General features: G+C 43.9%; 1 protein-coding gene across 1 annotated transcript; it reads right to left on the bottom strand.

The window, feature by feature from the left end:
- Positions 1-461: 461 nt before the first annotated feature.
- snrpd2 (small nuclear ribonucleoprotein D2 polypeptide) lies at positions 462-10849 on the bottom strand. Its single transcript, XM_068019001.1, has 3 exons — positions 10759-10849; positions 5350-5529; positions 462-807 (listed from the first exon to the last, which is right to left on the bottom strand). Coding segments are annotated over exons 1-3 (357 nt in total). The 5' UTR covers positions 10761-10849; the 3' UTR covers positions 462-632.
- Positions 10850-19793: the final 8944 nt, after the last annotated feature.

The following is a 19793-nucleotide window of genomic DNA, read 5'->3' as shown; positions in this document are numbered from 1 at the left end:
TGAAAAGTGTTTTCAGTTTCTGCATAAACTGATATGCATAACGAACACAAAACCTACCATGAACTGATGTTCTGGATGTCAAGTTCAATTTTATATACCAGGCTTACTATATGACAACGACATAATCCAGGGACAGTTGGACCAATTTTCCCCAGGATGGAATCCTCCCCCTCACCCACAAGCTTTCCCCATTTGAACAAATCCATCCCAGTTTGGTGCTGGGATTTCATACATGAGCATTGCAAGTCAGGAGCCACAAAGAACAGATTTGGAAATATGGTTCAGACACCACATTGGTCTCTCCTGCCCTTCAGTGATACCCAACAGCCAGGCTGGTCCTGAGAGACTGTGACCAGACTGAATGTGGCATCCATCAGGACTCCTAGCAGTTGAATTTCACCAACACTGAAAGGTAGACAATGCTCTCCATTTCCTGACAATTGACAAGGTTATACTTGGGCTTAAGTAAAGAGGACATACGTCAAATGAATTTTATTACAAAGCAAAGTTGACAAACTATCAAAAATGTATCACTGTACTGGGCAAGTGGCATAAGAAACAAAAAAAATTAAGTTTTGTTCTAGATTTCCTTTTCAATGCTATAAGTTACAATTCTCGCAGAAACTGGCAATTCATTTGCCTGTGATCAATGGGTTTCTAAGTACAACAATCACAGAGTCCCCTCGGAGGAACATCTTGGAGATGTATCGGTCCTTGTTGACTGGTTTTGACTTCTTCTTGCCTTTCCCGCTCTTGGGAACTTCGGTCCACATCTCTTTGACGTTTTCTAACACCATGTTGCAATGTCTGGAACGGGAAATGGGGGACAGTGTCTAAAACTCTTTTCAGATCAGAAATTCTTTCCAACAACATGCTTTGAGCAACTCACGGATGCAACACTCAACTCAGAGCTCCAGTCGAACTCCAGATCTTTAAACTTGACCAGCGTGTGGAGTGGGGTTGAGGGAAGCCTCTGCAAATCTTGAAACTCCCACAGACCCCTTGTCCTAAAATGTTATGCACCCAAAGCAGAAAATGCACTAGCCATGGCAACAAAAAAGACAGTGTGTCAAAGTTGGAACTGTAAAAAAAAACGCTACGGATGCTGGAGTTTGACAATATAAAAGTACTGACACCACTTATACTGCCAATGTTTAGCACGGGCAAATGGTGCTAACCATAACCATAAGTCAATTACAAAGGTTCCACTTAAAACCTATATCAGGAACTTCTGTAAGTTCTCACCTTGTACTAACCGATTTAAAAGGGGCTGCTGATATCAGCCAAAGTTGGGCCTTCAAGCAGTTTCAATCAAATACAAGGTAAAATACCAGAGTCAACACGAGACCTATTTAAAAACGTAGGGGGTGATGATGATCTGGAACGCACTGCCTGAAAAGAGCAGAAGCAGATTCAATAGTAATTTTCAAAAGGGAATTGAAAAGGAAAACTTTGCATGGCTATGGGGAAAGAACAGGGAACTCTGACAAATTGGATAGCTCTACCAAAGAGCCTGCACAGGCACAATGGGGCGAATAGCCTATTTCTGTGCTGTATGATTCTATGAATTTGCTGCTCACACCTGGCGAAAGTTCAATTAACTCAGTGACAAGACTGCAACTGCTAACTATTAGGCGATTTCTTTAGTTTAAAAAAAAAGTGTCTTATTCATTTCACTATCTGCCACATATAGCAGGTAAATCACTGACAACATTGCACCTGCTACATTACAGAAATCAGAAACTACTCTGCCAAATGCAACATGTCTTTGATTTTGAAGGGACTGCTATGAGAAAGCTTATTTTTTGTTTTATTTACCAGAGATGGGCAGCATTAGCACTGGGAAATGAAACACTTGCCCACTCATTACACCCACTTTCAGCATCCAGAACTCATCACATAAAGCATCACATACAAGAGGAATTGAAAATACAAGAAAGGATGTTATTCTCGTACACCAGTCGCTGAAGGTAAGCATGCAGGTGCAACAGGAGGTAAAAAAGGCAAATGGTATGTTGGCCTTCATAGCAAGAGGATTTGAATACAGGAGCAGGGATGTCTTGCTGCAATTATACAGGGCCTTGGTAAGGCCACACCTGGAATATTGTGTGCACTTTTGGTCTCCTTATCTGAGGAAGGATGTTCTTGCTTTAGAGGGAGTGCAGCAAAGGTTTACCAGACTGATTCCTGGGATGGTGGGACTGACGTATGAGGAGAGATTGAGTCGGTTAGGATTATATTCGCTGGAGTTCAGAAAAGAGTGAGGGGGGATCTCATAGAAACCTATAAAATTCTAACAGGACTTGACAGGCTAGATGCAGGATGTTCCCGATAGTGGGGGAGTCCAGAACCAGGGGTCATAGTCTGAGGATACGGGGTAAACTTTTCAGGACTGAGATGAAGAGAAATTTCTTCACCCAGAGTGGTGAGTCTGTGGAATTCACTACCACAGAAAGCAGTTGAGGCCAAAACATTGTATGTTTTCAAGAAGGAGTTAGGTCTCGATCTTGGGTCTAAAGGGATGAAAGGGTATGAGGCAAAAGCCGAACAGGCTACTGAGTTGGATGATCAGCCATGATCATAATGACTGGCGGAGCAGGCTCAAAGGGCTGAATGGCCCACTCCTACTACTATTTCCTATGTATGCTTCAGTTATACAGGGCATTGGTGAGACCACATCTCAAATACCATGTGCAGTTTTGGTCTCCTTATTTAAGGAAGGATGTAAATGCGTTGGAGGCATTTCAGAGGAGGTTTACTACATTGATACCTGAAATGAGCGGGTTGTCTTATGAGGAAAGGTTGGACAGACTAGGCTTATGTTCACTGGAGTTAAGAAGAGTGAGGGGAGACATGATTGAAGTATTTAACATCCTGAACGGTCTTGACAAGGTAGATGTGGAAAGGATGTTTCCTCTTGTGGGTGAGTCCAGAACTAGGGGGCACTTTTATAATTAGGGGTCACCCTTTTAGGGCAGAGATGAGTAGAAATGTTTTCTTTGAGGGTTGTACGACTTTGGAACCCTCTGCTTCAGGTGGTGGAGGCGGGGTCATTGAATATTTTTAAAGTGGAGGCAGATAGATCCTTGTTAGGCAAGGGAATCAAAGGTTATCGGGGTAGATGGGAGTGTGGAATTCAAGACACAAAACAGATCAACCATGATCTTATTGAATGGCGGAGCAGACTTGAGGGGCAGAATGGCCTACTTTTGTTAATTCGTATGTTTGATAAAGCTCAGCCTAGGATGCCCAACCTCGAGAACATCCTATCTGTACCACTGACATTTCCATTTCCCATACCAGCCATCTGTGTGGCACCTTGAGAGTGAGCTTTACCAATTTAATATCAATTAGGAGAGCTTTTATGCCAAGACTCCAAATCCCATTTTGAACTGGGTCATCATAGCATAGTACAACAGAGGTGGCTATTTGGCCCATCCAACCCATGCCAGCTCTTTTGAAGAGTATTCCATTTAGCCCCAGTTCCCCGTCCTTTCTCCATATTCTTGCAATTTTTTCAAGTATTTATCCAATTGCCTTTTGAAGGCCACTGCTGAATCAGTATTCATCGCTCTATCAGACCATGCATTCCAAATCTTAACCAGTCACTGCATAAAAGCTTTTCCTCATGTCACCTCTGATGCTTTTGCAAATCACCTCAAAGATGTCTCTTCTACTTATTGACTTGTCAGTCTATTATAACTGACTGAAACAGAGTTCACTTCCAGCAGACAGGATTGAGACTTCCACCCCATCAGTCTGGGCTGGATTCAAATCTAGGTTCCAGAGGTGAAATACAATCTGCTAATCTAGTTTTTATAATACAGCCCCCACTGGTATACACAGTGGGCAGCATAACAAAGAAACGATGGTGTGAAGCAGCAGTGCAAACAAGAACTCAAAGTAAACCTGTTCTGCATAGAGGTTGATTCAGAAGCCCGCACTGATAATCTGTCAACTTTGCTGAGACTAAAGAAAGACCTCGAACTATCAGATGCCTATAGCAAGGCGAGTTAAGCAGTCAGAGTGTGTGCTCGCTCATCTTAAAGCTGAGCTGGAATGTGTCTTCAATTTTTTTTTTAGTTGGAGCATAAATCACCTCACTTATTTCCCCGTGTGGAAAAATAATTTGCCCATGTAACCTCCGGAATATGTCCAGGTCAGCAAAAAGGGCTGGAAGCAGTGGCAGGAGTTTGAAAGACCATGGGGAGTTACCACAATGACAGTTAATCACACTTTAAGGACAAGCTAACAGGGCAAGCCACGTCTGTCCTGTTACAAACCAACAAGGCTTCTCACCTGCTAGACATTTGCACTGATGAGAAAAATGCAGCACACTTCCTTATTAGATAGAAAACAGTGACCAAAGATATCTAGATGTTATCTCTTTATACTTAACCAAAGGGTCGTATTCCACCTCCACCCACCACCACCTCCACCCCACTCCCAACCACAAAGGCAGGCTTCCAGCACAACACACTTTGCATGCCAGACTTCCAGTTCCCAGGCGAAGCCCAATGTGATACAATTCACAACAGCGGACAGACCACAGGTTAAAACAATTCCAGGAAAAGATGACTACTACAGATTAATTTCCTTATTCATTCGTTGCTCAACCTTGTAAGAAATGTCACTAGACCAGATTTTGACACTTTTTCTAAATTCAATACACTTGCAAACAAAACACAACCCACAAGACAAGCATCTATTAGCATGGAATAATGCTGGTCAAGCATCCTGCTGCCAGCACAAGATGCTGATTCATGCTGGGATTGGCCTAACCCCAACCGTCACCCAAGCAGCCATTCCCCACACAAACCTAGTCCAAAGAATGTGTTGCTGCCTCTGTGTGAGCCATACCAGGATACAATTCAGGATTGGAAGCTCTAGGTTGATTCCATCTCCTTAAAATCAGCAATCCTGTAGTCAGTTCTAGCACTTCTATTGCTGCCCCAGGGGCAAAGAGCTAACTCATCTCAGATGAGGAAGAATGTAACCTCACCTCCCTGATTTGCATAGTTCAGTTCTCGCCTGGGAAATATTTAGAAGTGATAAAGGAACTATCAGAGAGTTCTTTCATAGGGCACAGATGGCCATTCATCACTGGGAGGGGAAAATTATCTATATTCAATCTGTTAAAGTAATGCCCCTGCGATGCTAGCATTTTGATCAGGACTGGAAATACCAACCCACCTGGTTTTTCTGGTTGTGACAAAGACTTTTTTTTAATATATGTAAAATCTACGTGGTAAAGCATGCCAAGGGAATTCCTCCTCCCATTATATGCATTTTTTTTAGTGGAGGGATGGAAAGCAAGCAGAGACAGGGAAGTAATCACAAAATGACTACCTGTCGAAGGCCTTGACTCTGCCAAGCAGCTTCTTGTTGTTGCGACAGTTGATGAGGACCTGAGTGTTATTTTTGACAGACTGCGTCAGAACGGAGAGGGGCCCCGTGTTAAACTCCTCCTCCTCTCGCTTCTGAAGCTCCTCCGGAGTCATCTCACTCTTGGGCTTGTTTAGCAGACTCCTGGGGGGAGAAGAAAGTAATTTCAGTGATGTGCTCTGTTAAGGATGCAATGTTGGGTGACTAGACACAAAAACATGACAGGGAGGTCGATCAAACAGGGCCTAATGCCTAAAATAACTTAGACACACACACAACAATGTCCTCATGATGCTCCAAGCACTATATATTTACTGCTGTTATGTAGGCAATAGCCAATTTGGGCATAGCAAGACAGCAGTAACAGTATATGAATGACCAGATATTAAGTTTCTCGTTGGTTAATGTTCAGCCAGGGCACTGAGAGAAGGTCAGCTCCTCTTCGAACAGAGCCCTGGAACGTTTGACACGCACCCGAGTTGGTATAACACTCAAAAGACGGCACCTCTGACAACACAGCACTCCTCCAACCCTGCGCTGATCCACCTAGGTTATTGAAAAGTCCATTTTGGGACTTGAACCTATAATCTCCTAATGCAAGACCAGCATAACTGCTAACTGGTTATGATTTAAGTAGCGATTATGGAGACATGGCTGCAAGGTGACCAAGGATGGGAACTAAATATCCAGTATTTAGGAAGGACAGGCAAAAAGGGAAAGGAGGAGGGGTAGCGTTGTTAGTAAAGGAGGAAATCAATGTAATAGTGAGGAAGGATATTGGCTCAGAAAATCATCTGTATGGGTGGAGCTAAGAAACACCAAGGGGCAGAAAACGTTGCTGGGGGTTGTCTACAGGTCCCCAAACAGGAATGGAGATGTAAGAGATGGCATTAAACAGGAAATTAAAGACGCATGCAATAAGGGTACAACTGTAATCATGGGTGACTTTAATCTACATATAGATTGGTCAAACCAAATTAGCAATAATACGGTGGAGGAGGATTTTCTGGAGTGTGTATGTGACAGTTTTTTAGACCAATATGTTGAGGAACCAACTAGAGAACAGGCTATCCTAGACTGGGTATTGAGCAATGAGAAAGGATTTATTAACAATCTTGTTGGTTGGGGTCCCTTGGGGAGGAACGACCATAACATGATAGAATTCTTCATTAAGACAGAGAGTGAGGTAGTTGAACCCGAAACTAGTGTCCTGAATCTAAATAAAGGAAACTATGAAGGTATGAGGCGCAAGTTGGATACGGCAGATTGGGGATCTTTACTAAGCTCCTGACCTCGTTACAGCCTTGGTTCAAACATGGACAAAAGAGCAGAACTCAAAAGGTGAGGTGAGAGTGACTGCCCTTGACATCAAGGAAGCATTTGACCGAGTATGGCATCAAGGAGCCCCAGCAAAACTGAGGTCAATGGGAATCAGGGGGGAATCCCTCTGCTGGCTGGAGTCATACCTAGCGCAAAGGAAGATGGTTGTGGTTGTTGGAGGTCAATCATTTGAGCACCAGGACATCATTGCAGGAGTTCCTCAGCATAGTGTCCTAGGCCCAACCATCTTCAGCTGCTTCATCAATGACCTTCCTTCAATCATTAGGTCAGAAGTGGGGATGTTCGCTGATGATTGCACAATATTCAGCACCATTCGTGACTTCTCAGATACTGAAGCAGTCCGTGTAGAAATGCAGCAAGACCTGGACAGAATCCAGGCTTGGGCTGGTAAGTGGCAAGTAACATTCGCGCCACACAAGTGCCAGGCAATGACCATCTCCAACAAGAGAGAATCTAACCATCTCCCTTTGACATTCAAAGGCATTACCATCGCTGAATCCCTCACTATCAACATCCTAGGGGCTACCATTGACCAGAAACTGAACTGGAGTAGCCATATAAATACCGTGGCTACAACAGCAGGTCAGAGGCTAGGAATCCTGAGGCGAGTTACTCACCTCCTGACTCCCCAAAGCCTGTCCACCATCTACAAGGCACAAGTCAGGAGTGTGATGGAATACTCTCCACCTGCCTGGATGGGTGCAGCTCCAACAACACTCAAGAAGCTCCACACCATCCAGGACAAAGCAGCCCACTTGATTGGCACCCCATCTACAAACATTCACTCCCTCCACCACCCACGCATAGTGGCAGCAGTGTTTACCATCTACAAGATGCACTGCAGCAATGCACCAAGGCTGCTTCGACAGCACCTTCCAAACCCACAACCTCTACCAACTAGAAGGACAAGGGCAGCAAATACATGGGAACACCACCACCTACAAGTTCCCCTCCAAGTCACACACCATCCTGACTTGGAACTATATCGCCATTCCTTCACTGTCGCTGGGTCAAAATCCTGGAACTCCCTTCCTAACAGCACTGTGGGTATACCTACCCCAAATGGACTGCAGTGGTTCAAGAAGGCAGCTCACCACCACCTTCTCAAGGGCAATAAATGCTGGCCTGGCCAGTGACGCCTACATCCCATGAATTAATTTTTAAAAAAGGGTTGACAGTGGATAGGCAATGGATAATATTTAAAGAACGTGTGTATGAAGTGCAACAATTATTCATTTCTGTCTGGCGCAAAAATAAAACCGGAAAGGTGACTCAACCGTGGCTTACAAAAGAAATTAGGGATAGTATTAGATCCAAAGATGAGGCATATAAAATTGCCAGAAAAAGCAGCAAGTCTGAGGATTGGGAGCAGTTTAGAATTCAGCAAAGAAGGACAAAGAGGTTGGTTAAGCGGGGGGGGGGAAATAGAGTATGAGATAAACCTGCGGGGAAACATAAAAACTGACTGTAAAAGCTTCTAGAAATATGTGAACAGAAAAAGATTAGTGAAGACAACTGTAGGTCCCTGACAGTCAGAAACAGGGGAAATTATATTGGGAAACAAAGAAATGGCAGAACAATTAAACACCTACTTTGGTTCAGTTTCCACAAAGGACGACACAAATAACTTCCCAGAAATGTTAGGGAACCAAGGGTCTAATGAGAGGGAGGAACTGAACAAAATCAGTATTAGTAAAAAAAAAAGTGCGAGGGAAATTAATAGGGTTAAAGGCTGACAAATCCCCAGGGCCTGATAATCTACATCCCAGAGTACTAAAGGAAGTGGCCCCGGAAATAGTGGATGCATTGGTGGTCATCTTCCAAAATTCTATAGACTCTGGAGCAGTTCCTACAGATTGAAGGGTAGCAAATGTAACCCCACTATTTAAAAAAGGAGGGAGAAAAAAAAGGGAACTACAGACCAGTGAGCCTTACATCAGTAGTGGGGAAAATGCTAGAGTCCATTATAAAGGATGTGATAGCAGAACACCTGGAAAGCACAAACGGGATTGGGAAAAGTCAGCATGGGTTTACAAAAGGAAAATTATGCTCAACAAATCTACTGGAGCTTTTTTTTTTGAGGATGTAACTAGTATAGATAAGGGAAAACAGTGGATGTTGTGTAATAAAAACAAGAAATGCTGGAATCACTCAGCAAGTCTGGCAGCATCTGTGGAAAAAGCAGAGTTAACGTTTCCCGTCAGTGACCCTTCATCGGAACTCTCTTTCCACAGATGCTGCCAGACCTATTGAGTGATTCCAGCATTTCTTGTTTTGATTTCAGATTTCCAGCATCCGCAGTACTTTGCTTTTATTTTAGTGGATGTTGTGTATTTGGATTTTTTAGAAAGCCTTTGATATGGTCCCACATAAGAGATTACTGTGCAAAATTAAAGCACATGGGATTGCGGGTAATATAGTGGCATGGATTGAGAATTGAGACAGGAAACAGAGTAGGAATAAATGGGTCTTTTTCCGGGTGGCAGGCAGTGACTAGTGGGGTTTGGACAAGCTGGGCAAGTGGGCAAATGCAGTATAAGTTGGATAAATGTGAGGTTTATTTATTTTTTATTTTATTTAGGGATACAGCACTGAAACAGGCCCTTCAGCCCACCGAGTCTGTGCCGACCATCAACCACCCATTTATACTAATCCTATATTAATCCCATATTCCTACCACATTCCCTCAATTCTCCTAGCACCTACCTACACTAGGGGCAATTTACAATGGCCAATTTACCTATCAACCTGCAAGTCTTTGGCTGTGGGAGGAAACCGGAGCACCCGGCAGAAACCCACAGAGTCACAGGGAGAACTTGCAAACTCTGCACAGGCAGTACCCAGAATTGAACCCGGGTCGCTGGAGCTGTGAGGCTGCGGTGCTAACCACTTTGGTTGTAAAAACAGAAAGGCAGATTATTTGAATGGTGATAGATTGGGAAAGGGGGAGGTGCAACGAGACCTGGGTGACTTGTACTTGTTGTACACAAGTCACCGACAGCAAGGACAGGTGCAGCAAGCAATTAGGAAGGCAAATGGTATGTTGGCCTTCATTGCAAGAGGATTTGAGTACAGGAGCAAGGAAGTGTTACTGCAGTTATACAGGGCCTTGGTGAGACCACATCTGGAGTATTGCGTGCAGTTTCCATCTCCTTATCTGAGGAAGGATGTTCGTGCCATGGAGGGAGATTTACTAAGCTGATTCCTGGGATGGCAGGATTGACGCAAGAGGAGAGTTTGGGTCAACGAGGCCTATATTCATTAGAGTTTAGAAGAATGAGAGGGGATCTCATTGAAACCTATAAAACTCTAACAGGAGCAGTCAGGCTAGATGCAGGGAGGTCATCCCCGATGGCTGGGGTGTCCAGAACCAGGGATCACCGTCTCAGGATACAGGGTATGCCATTTAGAACAGAGATGAGGAGAAATTTCTTCACTCAGAGGGTGGCGAACCTGTGAAATTCTCTACCGTAGAAGTCAGTGGAGGCCAAGTCATTAAATATATTCAAGAAGGAGACAGATATATTAATGCCAAAGGGGTGAAGGGATATGGGGAGAAAGTGGGAAAAGGGTACTGAATTAGACGATCAGCCATGATCCTTTTTTGAATGGCTGAGCATGGCCTACTCCTGTTTGTAGAAGACTGGGTCTATTATCTTTAGAAACACAGAGACCGTGAAGTGATCTGACGGAAGAATACAAAATTGTTAACGGAGCGCGGGGCCTCAATAAAATGGTGGAACGCGGCCGAAAGTGAGTGAACGACAAAATGTTCCCCTTATCCCCCGGTCAGAAGACCTGAACAACCCGGAATGAGCACAACGCCAGGCCCGGGGCTGGAAATCTCTTCCCGGGATGAAGCCTCGGGCCCGCGCGCCGCCACCGGCTAGGCCTCAGGCCTTAGCAACGCCGGCGACTGGCCTCCAGCTGGCTGTACAGGAGTTGGGAAATGAAGCGCGGGCTAAAAGAGATAAGGCTCATTCCTCCTTCCTTCTCTCTTTCACTCCTTCTTTCTCTCACTCCCTCACTCACATGATACCCGATGTCTCTGCACCGCCGCTTCGCACAAACTCCGACCGCGTTTAGCCTCCCGCCGGAAGAGAAGGGTCTGCTTCCGCCCTGCGCAATGATCACTGGGAGGTGTAGTTCCCGGGCCGTCATCTCCCTGCCGTGAAAATGACACTCGGGACTACAACTGGAGGAGTCTGGGGGATGTAGTCCTCTATGGCCATTATAACAGCGGGTGAGGCGACCCAAGGACTACAGATCCCAGCATCCTTCAGCCCGGCTAAGCCCAGACTGCTTTGTCCAGGCAGGAGTTCTTAAAGGGACAGCCTGCACTACTTAAAGGCACATTTCTATATAACTGTTAATGTTAAGAAAAACGTAAAATAATGCGTTCAGGTAATTGGCAAAATAAGTAGAGGTGACATAAGAAAACATTTTCTTCCATGCAGCGAGTTGTGATCTGGAACGGGCCACCTGTAAGGTCAGTATAAACAAATTCAATAGTAACTTTCAAAAGAGGTTCGGATATATACTTAAAATGAAACAACTTATAGGGTTATTATGTGGAAAGAGCAGGGGCAGTGGTTTAATTGGATAGCTCTATTAAAGAGCTGGCAGATGGGCTGAATCGCCTCTTTCTGTGCTGTATAATTCTTTGATTCTATAATAGGCAAATGAACTAGAGGGGTGATTAATTACATAGAATATGCATACATGAGCCTGCCTCTATCCTGCTTCATCTATCAGTCACCTTCTGTTCCTCTCTGCGTCATGTGTTGATCAAGCCTCCCTTTAAATGCATCTATGTGAATAATTTGTTTTAGCCTGTGAGTTGTTATGATCCTGAATGGGCGGTGGAGGCAGATTCAATTGTAACTTTCAAAAGGGAATTGAATATATAATTAAAAAGGAAAAAAATGCCGAGCTATGGAGAAAGAGTAGTTGAAGAGCAAGCACAGGTATAATGGGCCAAATGGCCACCTCTATTATTATTTAAAAAATATTTCTTCCTCCTTGAAAACACTTTATTTTTAAGTATATATTTTTTAAGTTAAACTTTGTGCTCAATAAGGCAACTGTGAAACAGATTTTAGTACTGACAAACAGGACACTTTTCTCCATCCCATTGATTCAGTATCCAGCATTCCCAAGAATTTCTAAGTCAGTTCCATATTAAAACTGCTCAAATCCCATTCTCAGAAGATTTCCACTGCAAAGACTTGCAGGTTGATAGGTAAATTGGCCATTGTAAATTGCCCCTAATGTAGGTAGGTGGTAGGAGAATGGTGGGGATGTAGTAGGGAATATCGGATTAATGTAGGATTAGTATAAATGGGTGGTTGTTGGTCGGCACAGACTTGGTGGGCTGAAGGGCCTGGTTCAGTGTTGTATCCCTAAATAAAATAAATAAATAAATAAATAAACTGTGTGTCAGGTTGGATCAATCCTGGAGGTTTCGTCACAGGACCTGCTGCCTCCAACCAATCAGCATTTTTCCTGTCTCCGATATTTTTATAATTATAAACAGTGTGTTCAAAGCAAAATGAAAAAGAATATGCAATTTTTTAATGTTTCTATGATTTCACTTAAACAAATGATCTGGACATTATCATGTTGCTGCTTGTGGAAGTTTGCTGAATGCAAATTGGCTGCTGCATTAAAACGATGATTACACTTCAAATGTTACTATTTTGTTGGAAAGTGCCTTGGGATGCCCTGAGATTGTGAAAGGCGCTATATAAATGCAAGGTTTTTCTTTTCCTTTAACCCTGAACAACCAGAGTGCAAAAGTGAAGCTCTATGAATCAATGAGTAGATGTTATGTGCTACTAGGTCCTCCGAGCAACAAAGTTTGCAGGGTTCAATGTGCTCAGTTACTTGGTCACTGGCTGGATGGTGGAACAAGAGGTCAGTGATACTAGCAGAGAGAGAGAGTGTGTGTGTGTGTTTGTATGTGTGTGTCGTGCACAGGTACTGAACAAGGTTAACTGGGCTTGGCAGTGATATTTCGCCCCCCCCCCCCCCCCCCACAACCACCACCATGGTCCAAGAGCCTGCCAACACTCACTATCTTGGCTCGTACTTGAAGAATGAAGAGGCAGACTGGTACCCCAGCAGGGGGCCGGGTCTGCATTCTCAGGAGGGAAGGAACCTCAGGGAACAAAGATAAAGAATATTTGATTAAAAAGGCACTTCCACAATTTCTCTGGGGGAATCAGCAGTGAGTGTTATGTAGGTCAGAGTGTTATAGTGAGAGGTTGAGTCGTGTATGATAAGGCAATTCAGAAGACGAGAGGTCAAGTAATATTAGGAGATGTCAAACAAGGTCCAGAGAAGATGCACTGGAATAGAGCAAACGGGTGAGTCTTTGTGATGTGCCCGACCCTGACGATTATTAAAAATACAAAGCCAGGAACCTATATCCTCACAAACAGCTCCTATTGGCTTAGAGGTCACAGAAAACCTGCCACCTGGAGTTCTTCCCCTTACACATTCCGTGAGTTTCTCACTCTACTCAGGGAGACCAAAGACATTCTCAAGGCTTTTACATATGGGTCAGTGTTGAACCCCATTTTACATAGAATTACATTAAATGTACAGCACAGATACAGGCCATTCAGCCCAACTGTCCATACCCCACGTGAGCCTCCTCCCACCCCTCTTCATCTAACCCACTATCAGCACACCCTTCTATTCCTTTCTCACTCATATGCTTCTCTAGATTCACCTTAAATGAATCTGCACTATTCGCTTACACTACTCACGGCATCTCACCAAGGTAACGAGTTCCACATTCTCCACTCTCTGAGTGAAGATTCTGAATCCTCCATTGAATTTATTACTGGATTTCTATTTTGTGGGAAGAGTTTTAGCTCCTTAAAGCACAGGCTTTTCCATCAACAGCAACTTTCATTTAACATTGTAATCGTCCCAAGGTATTTCACGGAAGTGTTATCAGGCATACTCTGACACCAAGTCACATAATGAGATATTAGGACAGGTGACCAAAAGCTTGGTCCAATAGGTTTTAAGGAGCATCTTAAAGGGGCCAAGAGAGGTGGAGAGGTTTAGGGAGGGAATTCCAGAGCTTAGGGCCCCAGGCAGCTGAAGGCATGGCTGCCAATGGTGGAGCGATTAAAAATCGGGAATGCTCAAAGGGGCCAGAATTAGATGAGTGCAGAGATCTCGGAGGGTTGTGGGGTCTGGAGGAGGTTACAGAGATAGGGAGGGGTGAGGCCCTGGAGGGATTTGAAAACCAGGATGCGATTTTAAATTCAAACTGAACTGGGAGCCAATGTAGGTCAGTGAGCACAGGGTGGGGCAGGTGAACGGGGCTTGGTGTGAGTTCGAATATGGCCAGCCGAGGTCCACAAACACTGGTAGGGGTCTGCGAAGGGGTGAAATCGGGGCCACAAGGTTACCAGACTCCTGTCTGTTTGTAACTAGGAACAAGCTAATTATGTTCCATATGTAAAGTGTTCCGAGAAAGCTCTGCTCTGTATTTGTTGACCCAAACAGTAGGTTTTTCTATTTATGTAGAACTAAAAAAAGATACATTTATGAAACAGCAGTGATTTTGTTTTTGGTAGCTGACAGTGTTTTTAGGAATTGGAGACTTGGTGGGTTCTAGGGAGTGTTTTAATATTTGTTGGGGGTCTTTGATGTGTCTCAATAATTTCAGGAGGTCCTCAATTGTTACGGGGGTTCTTTGGAAGTGGCCTTATACTTGCAGGGGTCGCCCTGGATATGCTAATTTTTGCAGCGGTGTCCCTTGATACGCGGGCATGCCAGTATTCGTAGGAGCTTCCTAGGCATGTTTTAATATTTAAAGAGGGCCCCTGGGATATGACTTCAGTTCTTTCTCACTGTCAGGCTTGGTAACTGCTCGAGCATTAAAGGGAAGGATGGAGTCACTCTTCAAACAAGGGATGCTCTTCCTTCTATTACGTAAAATAAGAAAGACTTGCATTTGTATTGCGCCTTTCACATCCCCAGGACCTCCCAAACCACTTTATAGCCACTTTCAAAGTATAGTCACTATCGTAATGTAGGATTTTGCCAATTTGCACACAGCAAGATCCCACAAACAGCAATGTGATTCTGACCAGTTCATCTGTCGGTGGAGGGATAAATATTGGTCAGGAAACCACTGGGACAATGGTGAGGACATCCCTTTATATAGATTCCCTTTACTTCCGCTATTTTATCAGAGGAGCAAAGCTGTATAAAGGGTTAATGCTGCCATTTAAGTCACAGAGAAAGTTACATCAAATCAAGCGATTAAATACCAGTTGCGAATATGGAAAGTTGTTTCCAGGCCTATCTGAGAGTGAGGGCGATGTTGAGACAGAATCTGGCCCTGTAGTGCCTCAGGGGAAGAAGATTTGATACCTGTATTTAAGTTAGTTTCACCATCTCTCCTTCATGCGATCAAAACAGTTTTATGTCAGTCTGACATTCAGTGGGTGACACCTACATTAAACTGATGTAACATGATAAAGGCTTAAGGAACATTTGCTGGGCAAATTACCTGATCGATGCGTAAATACACTTCAAAGCATCCTGGTTTCTAAATGACTCTGATGTTCAAGCTCGGGATCCAAGAGGGTGCGAGGCCTCCCTGTCTCAGCTGGGGAGAGGCACTGCCATTTGCAAACCAGGTACGTTTGCTGGTCTCTGCTGGGTTAGCTGGACTCTGTTGGTGTGCAGGTAACGAACGAACTGGTATTTATATGGAACTGTAATATCTCATGAAGAATTAATGTCCAGTGCTTGAAGTGAAGTGTGTAAGAAAATGTAGGAAGCTAATTATCACCTCACTGGTGCTTGTGGGATCTTGCTGTGTGCAAACTGACTGCCATGTTGGCCTACATGACAACGTCAGCCAGGTCACTGGGAGAGTTCCCAGCTCTTTCTCGAATAATGCCATGGGATGTTTATCACACAGTGATACAACACAGAAGGAGGCCATTCAGCCCATCATGCCTGTGCCAGCTCTTTCAAAGAGCTATCCAATTAGTCCCACTCCTACAGTCTTTCCCCATAGTCTTGTAAATATTTCCCTTTTGAGTATTTATCCAATTCCCTTTTGAAAGTTACGATTGAATCCTTTCAGTCAGTGCGTTCCAGACCACAACAACTCACTGCGCAAAAAAAAAAATCCTCATGGTACTTCTTTCAAACACCTTAAATCGATCTCTTCCATTTACTGACCCTTCTGCCAATGGAAACAGTTTCTCTTTATTCAGTCTATCAAAACCCTTGATGATTTTGAACACGAGGCCAATATTTTTCCCTCATCCAACATCACTGAAAAGCAAATGAGCTGGTCATTAACACATTGCCGTTTGTGGGAGCTTGCTGTGCATAAATTGGCTGCAGGGTTTCTTTATATTCAAGGCCTGCATTTATTGCCCTTAAGAAGGTGATGGTGTGCCGCCTTCTTGAGTACAACTGAGTGGCTTGCTCGGCCATTTCAGAGGGCAGCCACATTGCTGTGGGTCTGGTGTCTCATGTAGGCCAGACCAGGTAAGGACAGCAGATTGCCGTCCCTAAAAGACATTAGTGAACCAGATGGGTTTTTATGACAATCCAGTGGTTTCATGGTCACCATTACTGATTCTATTCATTTATTCCAAATGTATCTAATTAACTAAAGTTAAATTCCGCAGCTGTTGTGGTGGGAATTGAACTCATGTTTCTGGATCATTAGCCCAGACTACTAGATTACTGGTCCAGTAGCATAACCACTGTGCTACTGTATCCTACATTACAACAGTCTCTACACTTCAAAATTACTTCATTGGCTGTAAAACACTTTGGGACTTCCTGAGATTCCGAAAGGTGTTATAGAAAAGCAAGCTCTTGCTTTCTTTATGACTTTTTTGGGCTTTACGCAATTCCTGTCGCTAACCCTTTTATGCGGTAATCTGATCTTACTGTCCTGCAGGTCTACCCCTATTACGAGCTTACATCTGCAACACACAGGAATGCCACAACAGGACTGCAGAAACCACTCACTCCGCCACCAACAGCTTTTTGCCAAATTCCATGGACTGCAACCTGCAGGAAGTGTTTTTATATTCAGCAGCAAAGTGAATCAGACAGTTCCTATTAAATACCCCCAGCCAGCTGGTCAGGGACAGGCAGCTGTTGAATGGTTTGTTTCCAAGATGTATTTACAAGAACCGGAGTCTTTACTGAGTCTCGTTGTGACAAGCTACCGACCGAGAAGTTAGTATAAGAACCTATAAGTAGAGTGGACCTCCTTGTTGTTTGATCTATCTATTAAATGTTGTGGGCATTGTTCCTAATGTCATGGTGTGGCATTGTACTGTACACAACCAGAAATGCTGCACGTTCAAAGCTCATTCCATGCTCAGTTAGCTGAGGCTAGGTTTATACTTCGAGGATGACCATTTCAGCAAGGCATCAGAGAGTCCGTACCCACAAAATCACGTCCCATGAAGAGTTGATGCCCCATAAAGAGTCAATGCCTCACAAAGAGTTGATGCCCCATGGAGAGTCGATGCCCATGAAGAGTTAATGCCTCACAAAGAGTCAATGCTTCATGAAGAGTTGATGGTCCATGAAGAGTCAATGCCTCACAAAGAGTCAATGCCTCACAAAGAGTCAATTCCCCATGAAGAGTCAATTCCCCATAAAGAGTCAATTCCCCATAAAGAGTCAATGCCCCATAAAGAGTCAATGCCCCATAAAGAGTCGATGCTCCATGAAGAGTCGATGCTCCATGAAGAGTCGATGCCCCATGAAGAGTCAATGCTTCACAAAGAGTTGATGCCCCATGAAGAGTCAATGCCTCACAAAGAGTCAATGCCTCACAAAGATTCGATGCCCCATGAAGAGTCAATGCTTCACAAAGAATTGATGCCTCACGAAGAGTTAATGCCTCACAAAGAGTTGATGCCCCATGAAGAGTCAATGCTTCACAAAGAATTGATGCCCCATGAAGAGTCAATGCTTCACAAAGAATTGATGCCCCATGAAGAGTTAATGCCTCACAAAGAATTGATGCCCCATGAAGAGTTAATGCCTCACAAAGAATTGATGCCCCATGAAGAGTCAATGCTTCACAAAGAGTTGATGCCCCATGAAGAGTCAATGCCTCACAAAGAATTGATGCCCCATGAAGAGTTAATGCCTCACAAAGAATTGATGCCCCATGAAGAGTTAATGTCTCACAAAGAATTGATGCCCCATGAAGAGTCAATGCTTCACAAAGAGTTGATGCCCCATGAAGAGTTAATGCCTCACAAAGAATTGATGCCCCATGAAGAGTTAATGCTTCACAAAGAGTCAATGCCTCACAAAGAGTCGATGCCCCATGAAGACAGGTCACAGATGTGCTCTTGTCCAATTTGCAATACTGTCCAAGACCAATTTTGCCTCCATTACTTTGTAAAAAGCTCCTGTAATTAAATTCAACGCTTCCTTTGACTGACAATGAGCAGTGCATCGGGAGATTTTCTCAGCTGCATAAAAAAGTCTTAAACGGCGTCTGTCACACTTCAGGTGTTTCATTGTCACCCATTGAAATTTCTAGGTCACTTTAAAAGGGAAACTCAGTAATATTCAATGGAGCATGTCCCAGTAGCAGAAAATACCCTCCAATTAACTTCAGGAGTCAACAGTTCTCCCTCAACCAATAGATTATCTTGTTGTTAGTTCATTTGCCTTTCTGTGGGATCTTGCTGTACACAAATTGGCTTTGCCATGTTTGCCTCCATGCCAATAGTGTACTTGCAATGTAATCCATTGGTGGTAAGGTTGAAACCTGATAAGGCATGGTATCAATTCAAATTCTTTCACACAACCATAGAATCATATAACACAGAAGGAGGCCATTCGACCCATCATGCCTGTGCCAGCTCTTTGAAAGAGCTACCTAATTAGTCCCACTCCCCCTGCTCTTTCTGCATAGCCCTGCACTTTTTCTCCCTTTCAAGCATTTATCCAATTTTCTTTTGAAAGTTACTTTTGAATCTTATTCCACCCTTCTTCGCTGACCCGAAACGTTGCCTCTGCTTCTCTTTCCACAGATGCTGCCAGACCTGCTGAGTGGTTCCAGCATTTCTTGTTTTTACTCCCTTTAGTCTATCTGCTTTAAGGAGAACAATCCCAATTTCTCCAGTCTCCACATAACTGAAGTCCCTCATCCCTGGTCCCATTCTAGTAAATCTCCTCCGCACCCTCTCCAACACCTTGACCTCCTTCCTAAAATGTGGGGCCCAGAATTGGACGCAATACTCTGGCTGAGGCCTAATCAATTAATAAAGGTGTAGCTTCCTTCAGAACTAAGTTCTACCTTTTATCTATTTGGCAGTGGCACAAGGGTTAAAATGAGGCCAGCTTTTTTAGGAAGCCTGATACACAAGTAATCTCAAAGTGTGGTACACACAGCTCTTTCTTGTGTGATCATGATATGGGAAGGGTTGTCACACAAACATAATGGAGGATGTTTGTCTGTGCTCCAGACATTGTGAAGGTGCCAAACTCTTCAATGCAGCCAGGTTCGAGGGTGGAGTCTTTCTCCCGTGGGCCAGCTTTATGTCAGTGTGTAGCTCGGCTCGGTTCCAGTCCTTTGTTTCTTGCTCTGAGAAATCAAAGTCCTCCCCTTTTCTTCTTGAGGCAGTGACTTGCACTGGGATTTAGTTACACTGGCCCTCGAGCACTTTGTCTGAATTACCCTCCCTTGAACAACAACAACAACAGCAGCAATTTACATTTACATAGTGCCTTTAGTAAAACATCCCAAGCCACCACACAGCAGTGCTATCAGACTTAAATTAACACCGAGCTACTTAAGAAGATAATAGGATCAGTGATTGGACAAAGATATAGGTTTTGAGTTAAGTGCCAACTTGAATTGAGAGTGCCTGGTGGTAATATTGGGTGACAGACTTGCTCATTGATGTCTTTCTCCTCCATAAGCTCAAAGTTGCAAACCCCAGAACAATGTCTGGCTGTGACAAATCGAATGGGTCAAACAACATCTTGGAAAGCGCGGCATTCACTCTAGCAATTTATATTTTAATTCC

The sequence above is a fragment of the Heterodontus francisci genome, chromosome 40 (genome assembly GCF_036365525.1).
Source record: "Heterodontus francisci isolate sHetFra1 chromosome 40, sHetFra1.hap1, whole genome shotgun sequence".
Lineage (NCBI taxonomy): Eukaryota > Metazoa > Chordata > Chondrichthyes > Heterodontiformes > Heterodontidae > Heterodontus > Heterodontus francisci.
This window is presented reverse-complemented; position numbering and strand designations above follow the sequence as displayed.

Coding starts and splice junctions, on each gene's coding strand:
- snrpd2 (XM_068019001.1), bottom strand. Junction 808..5,349: donor AGAGTCAAGGCCTTCGACAG/GTAGTCATTTTG, acceptor TTCCCGTTCCAG/ACATTGCAACATGGTGTTAG.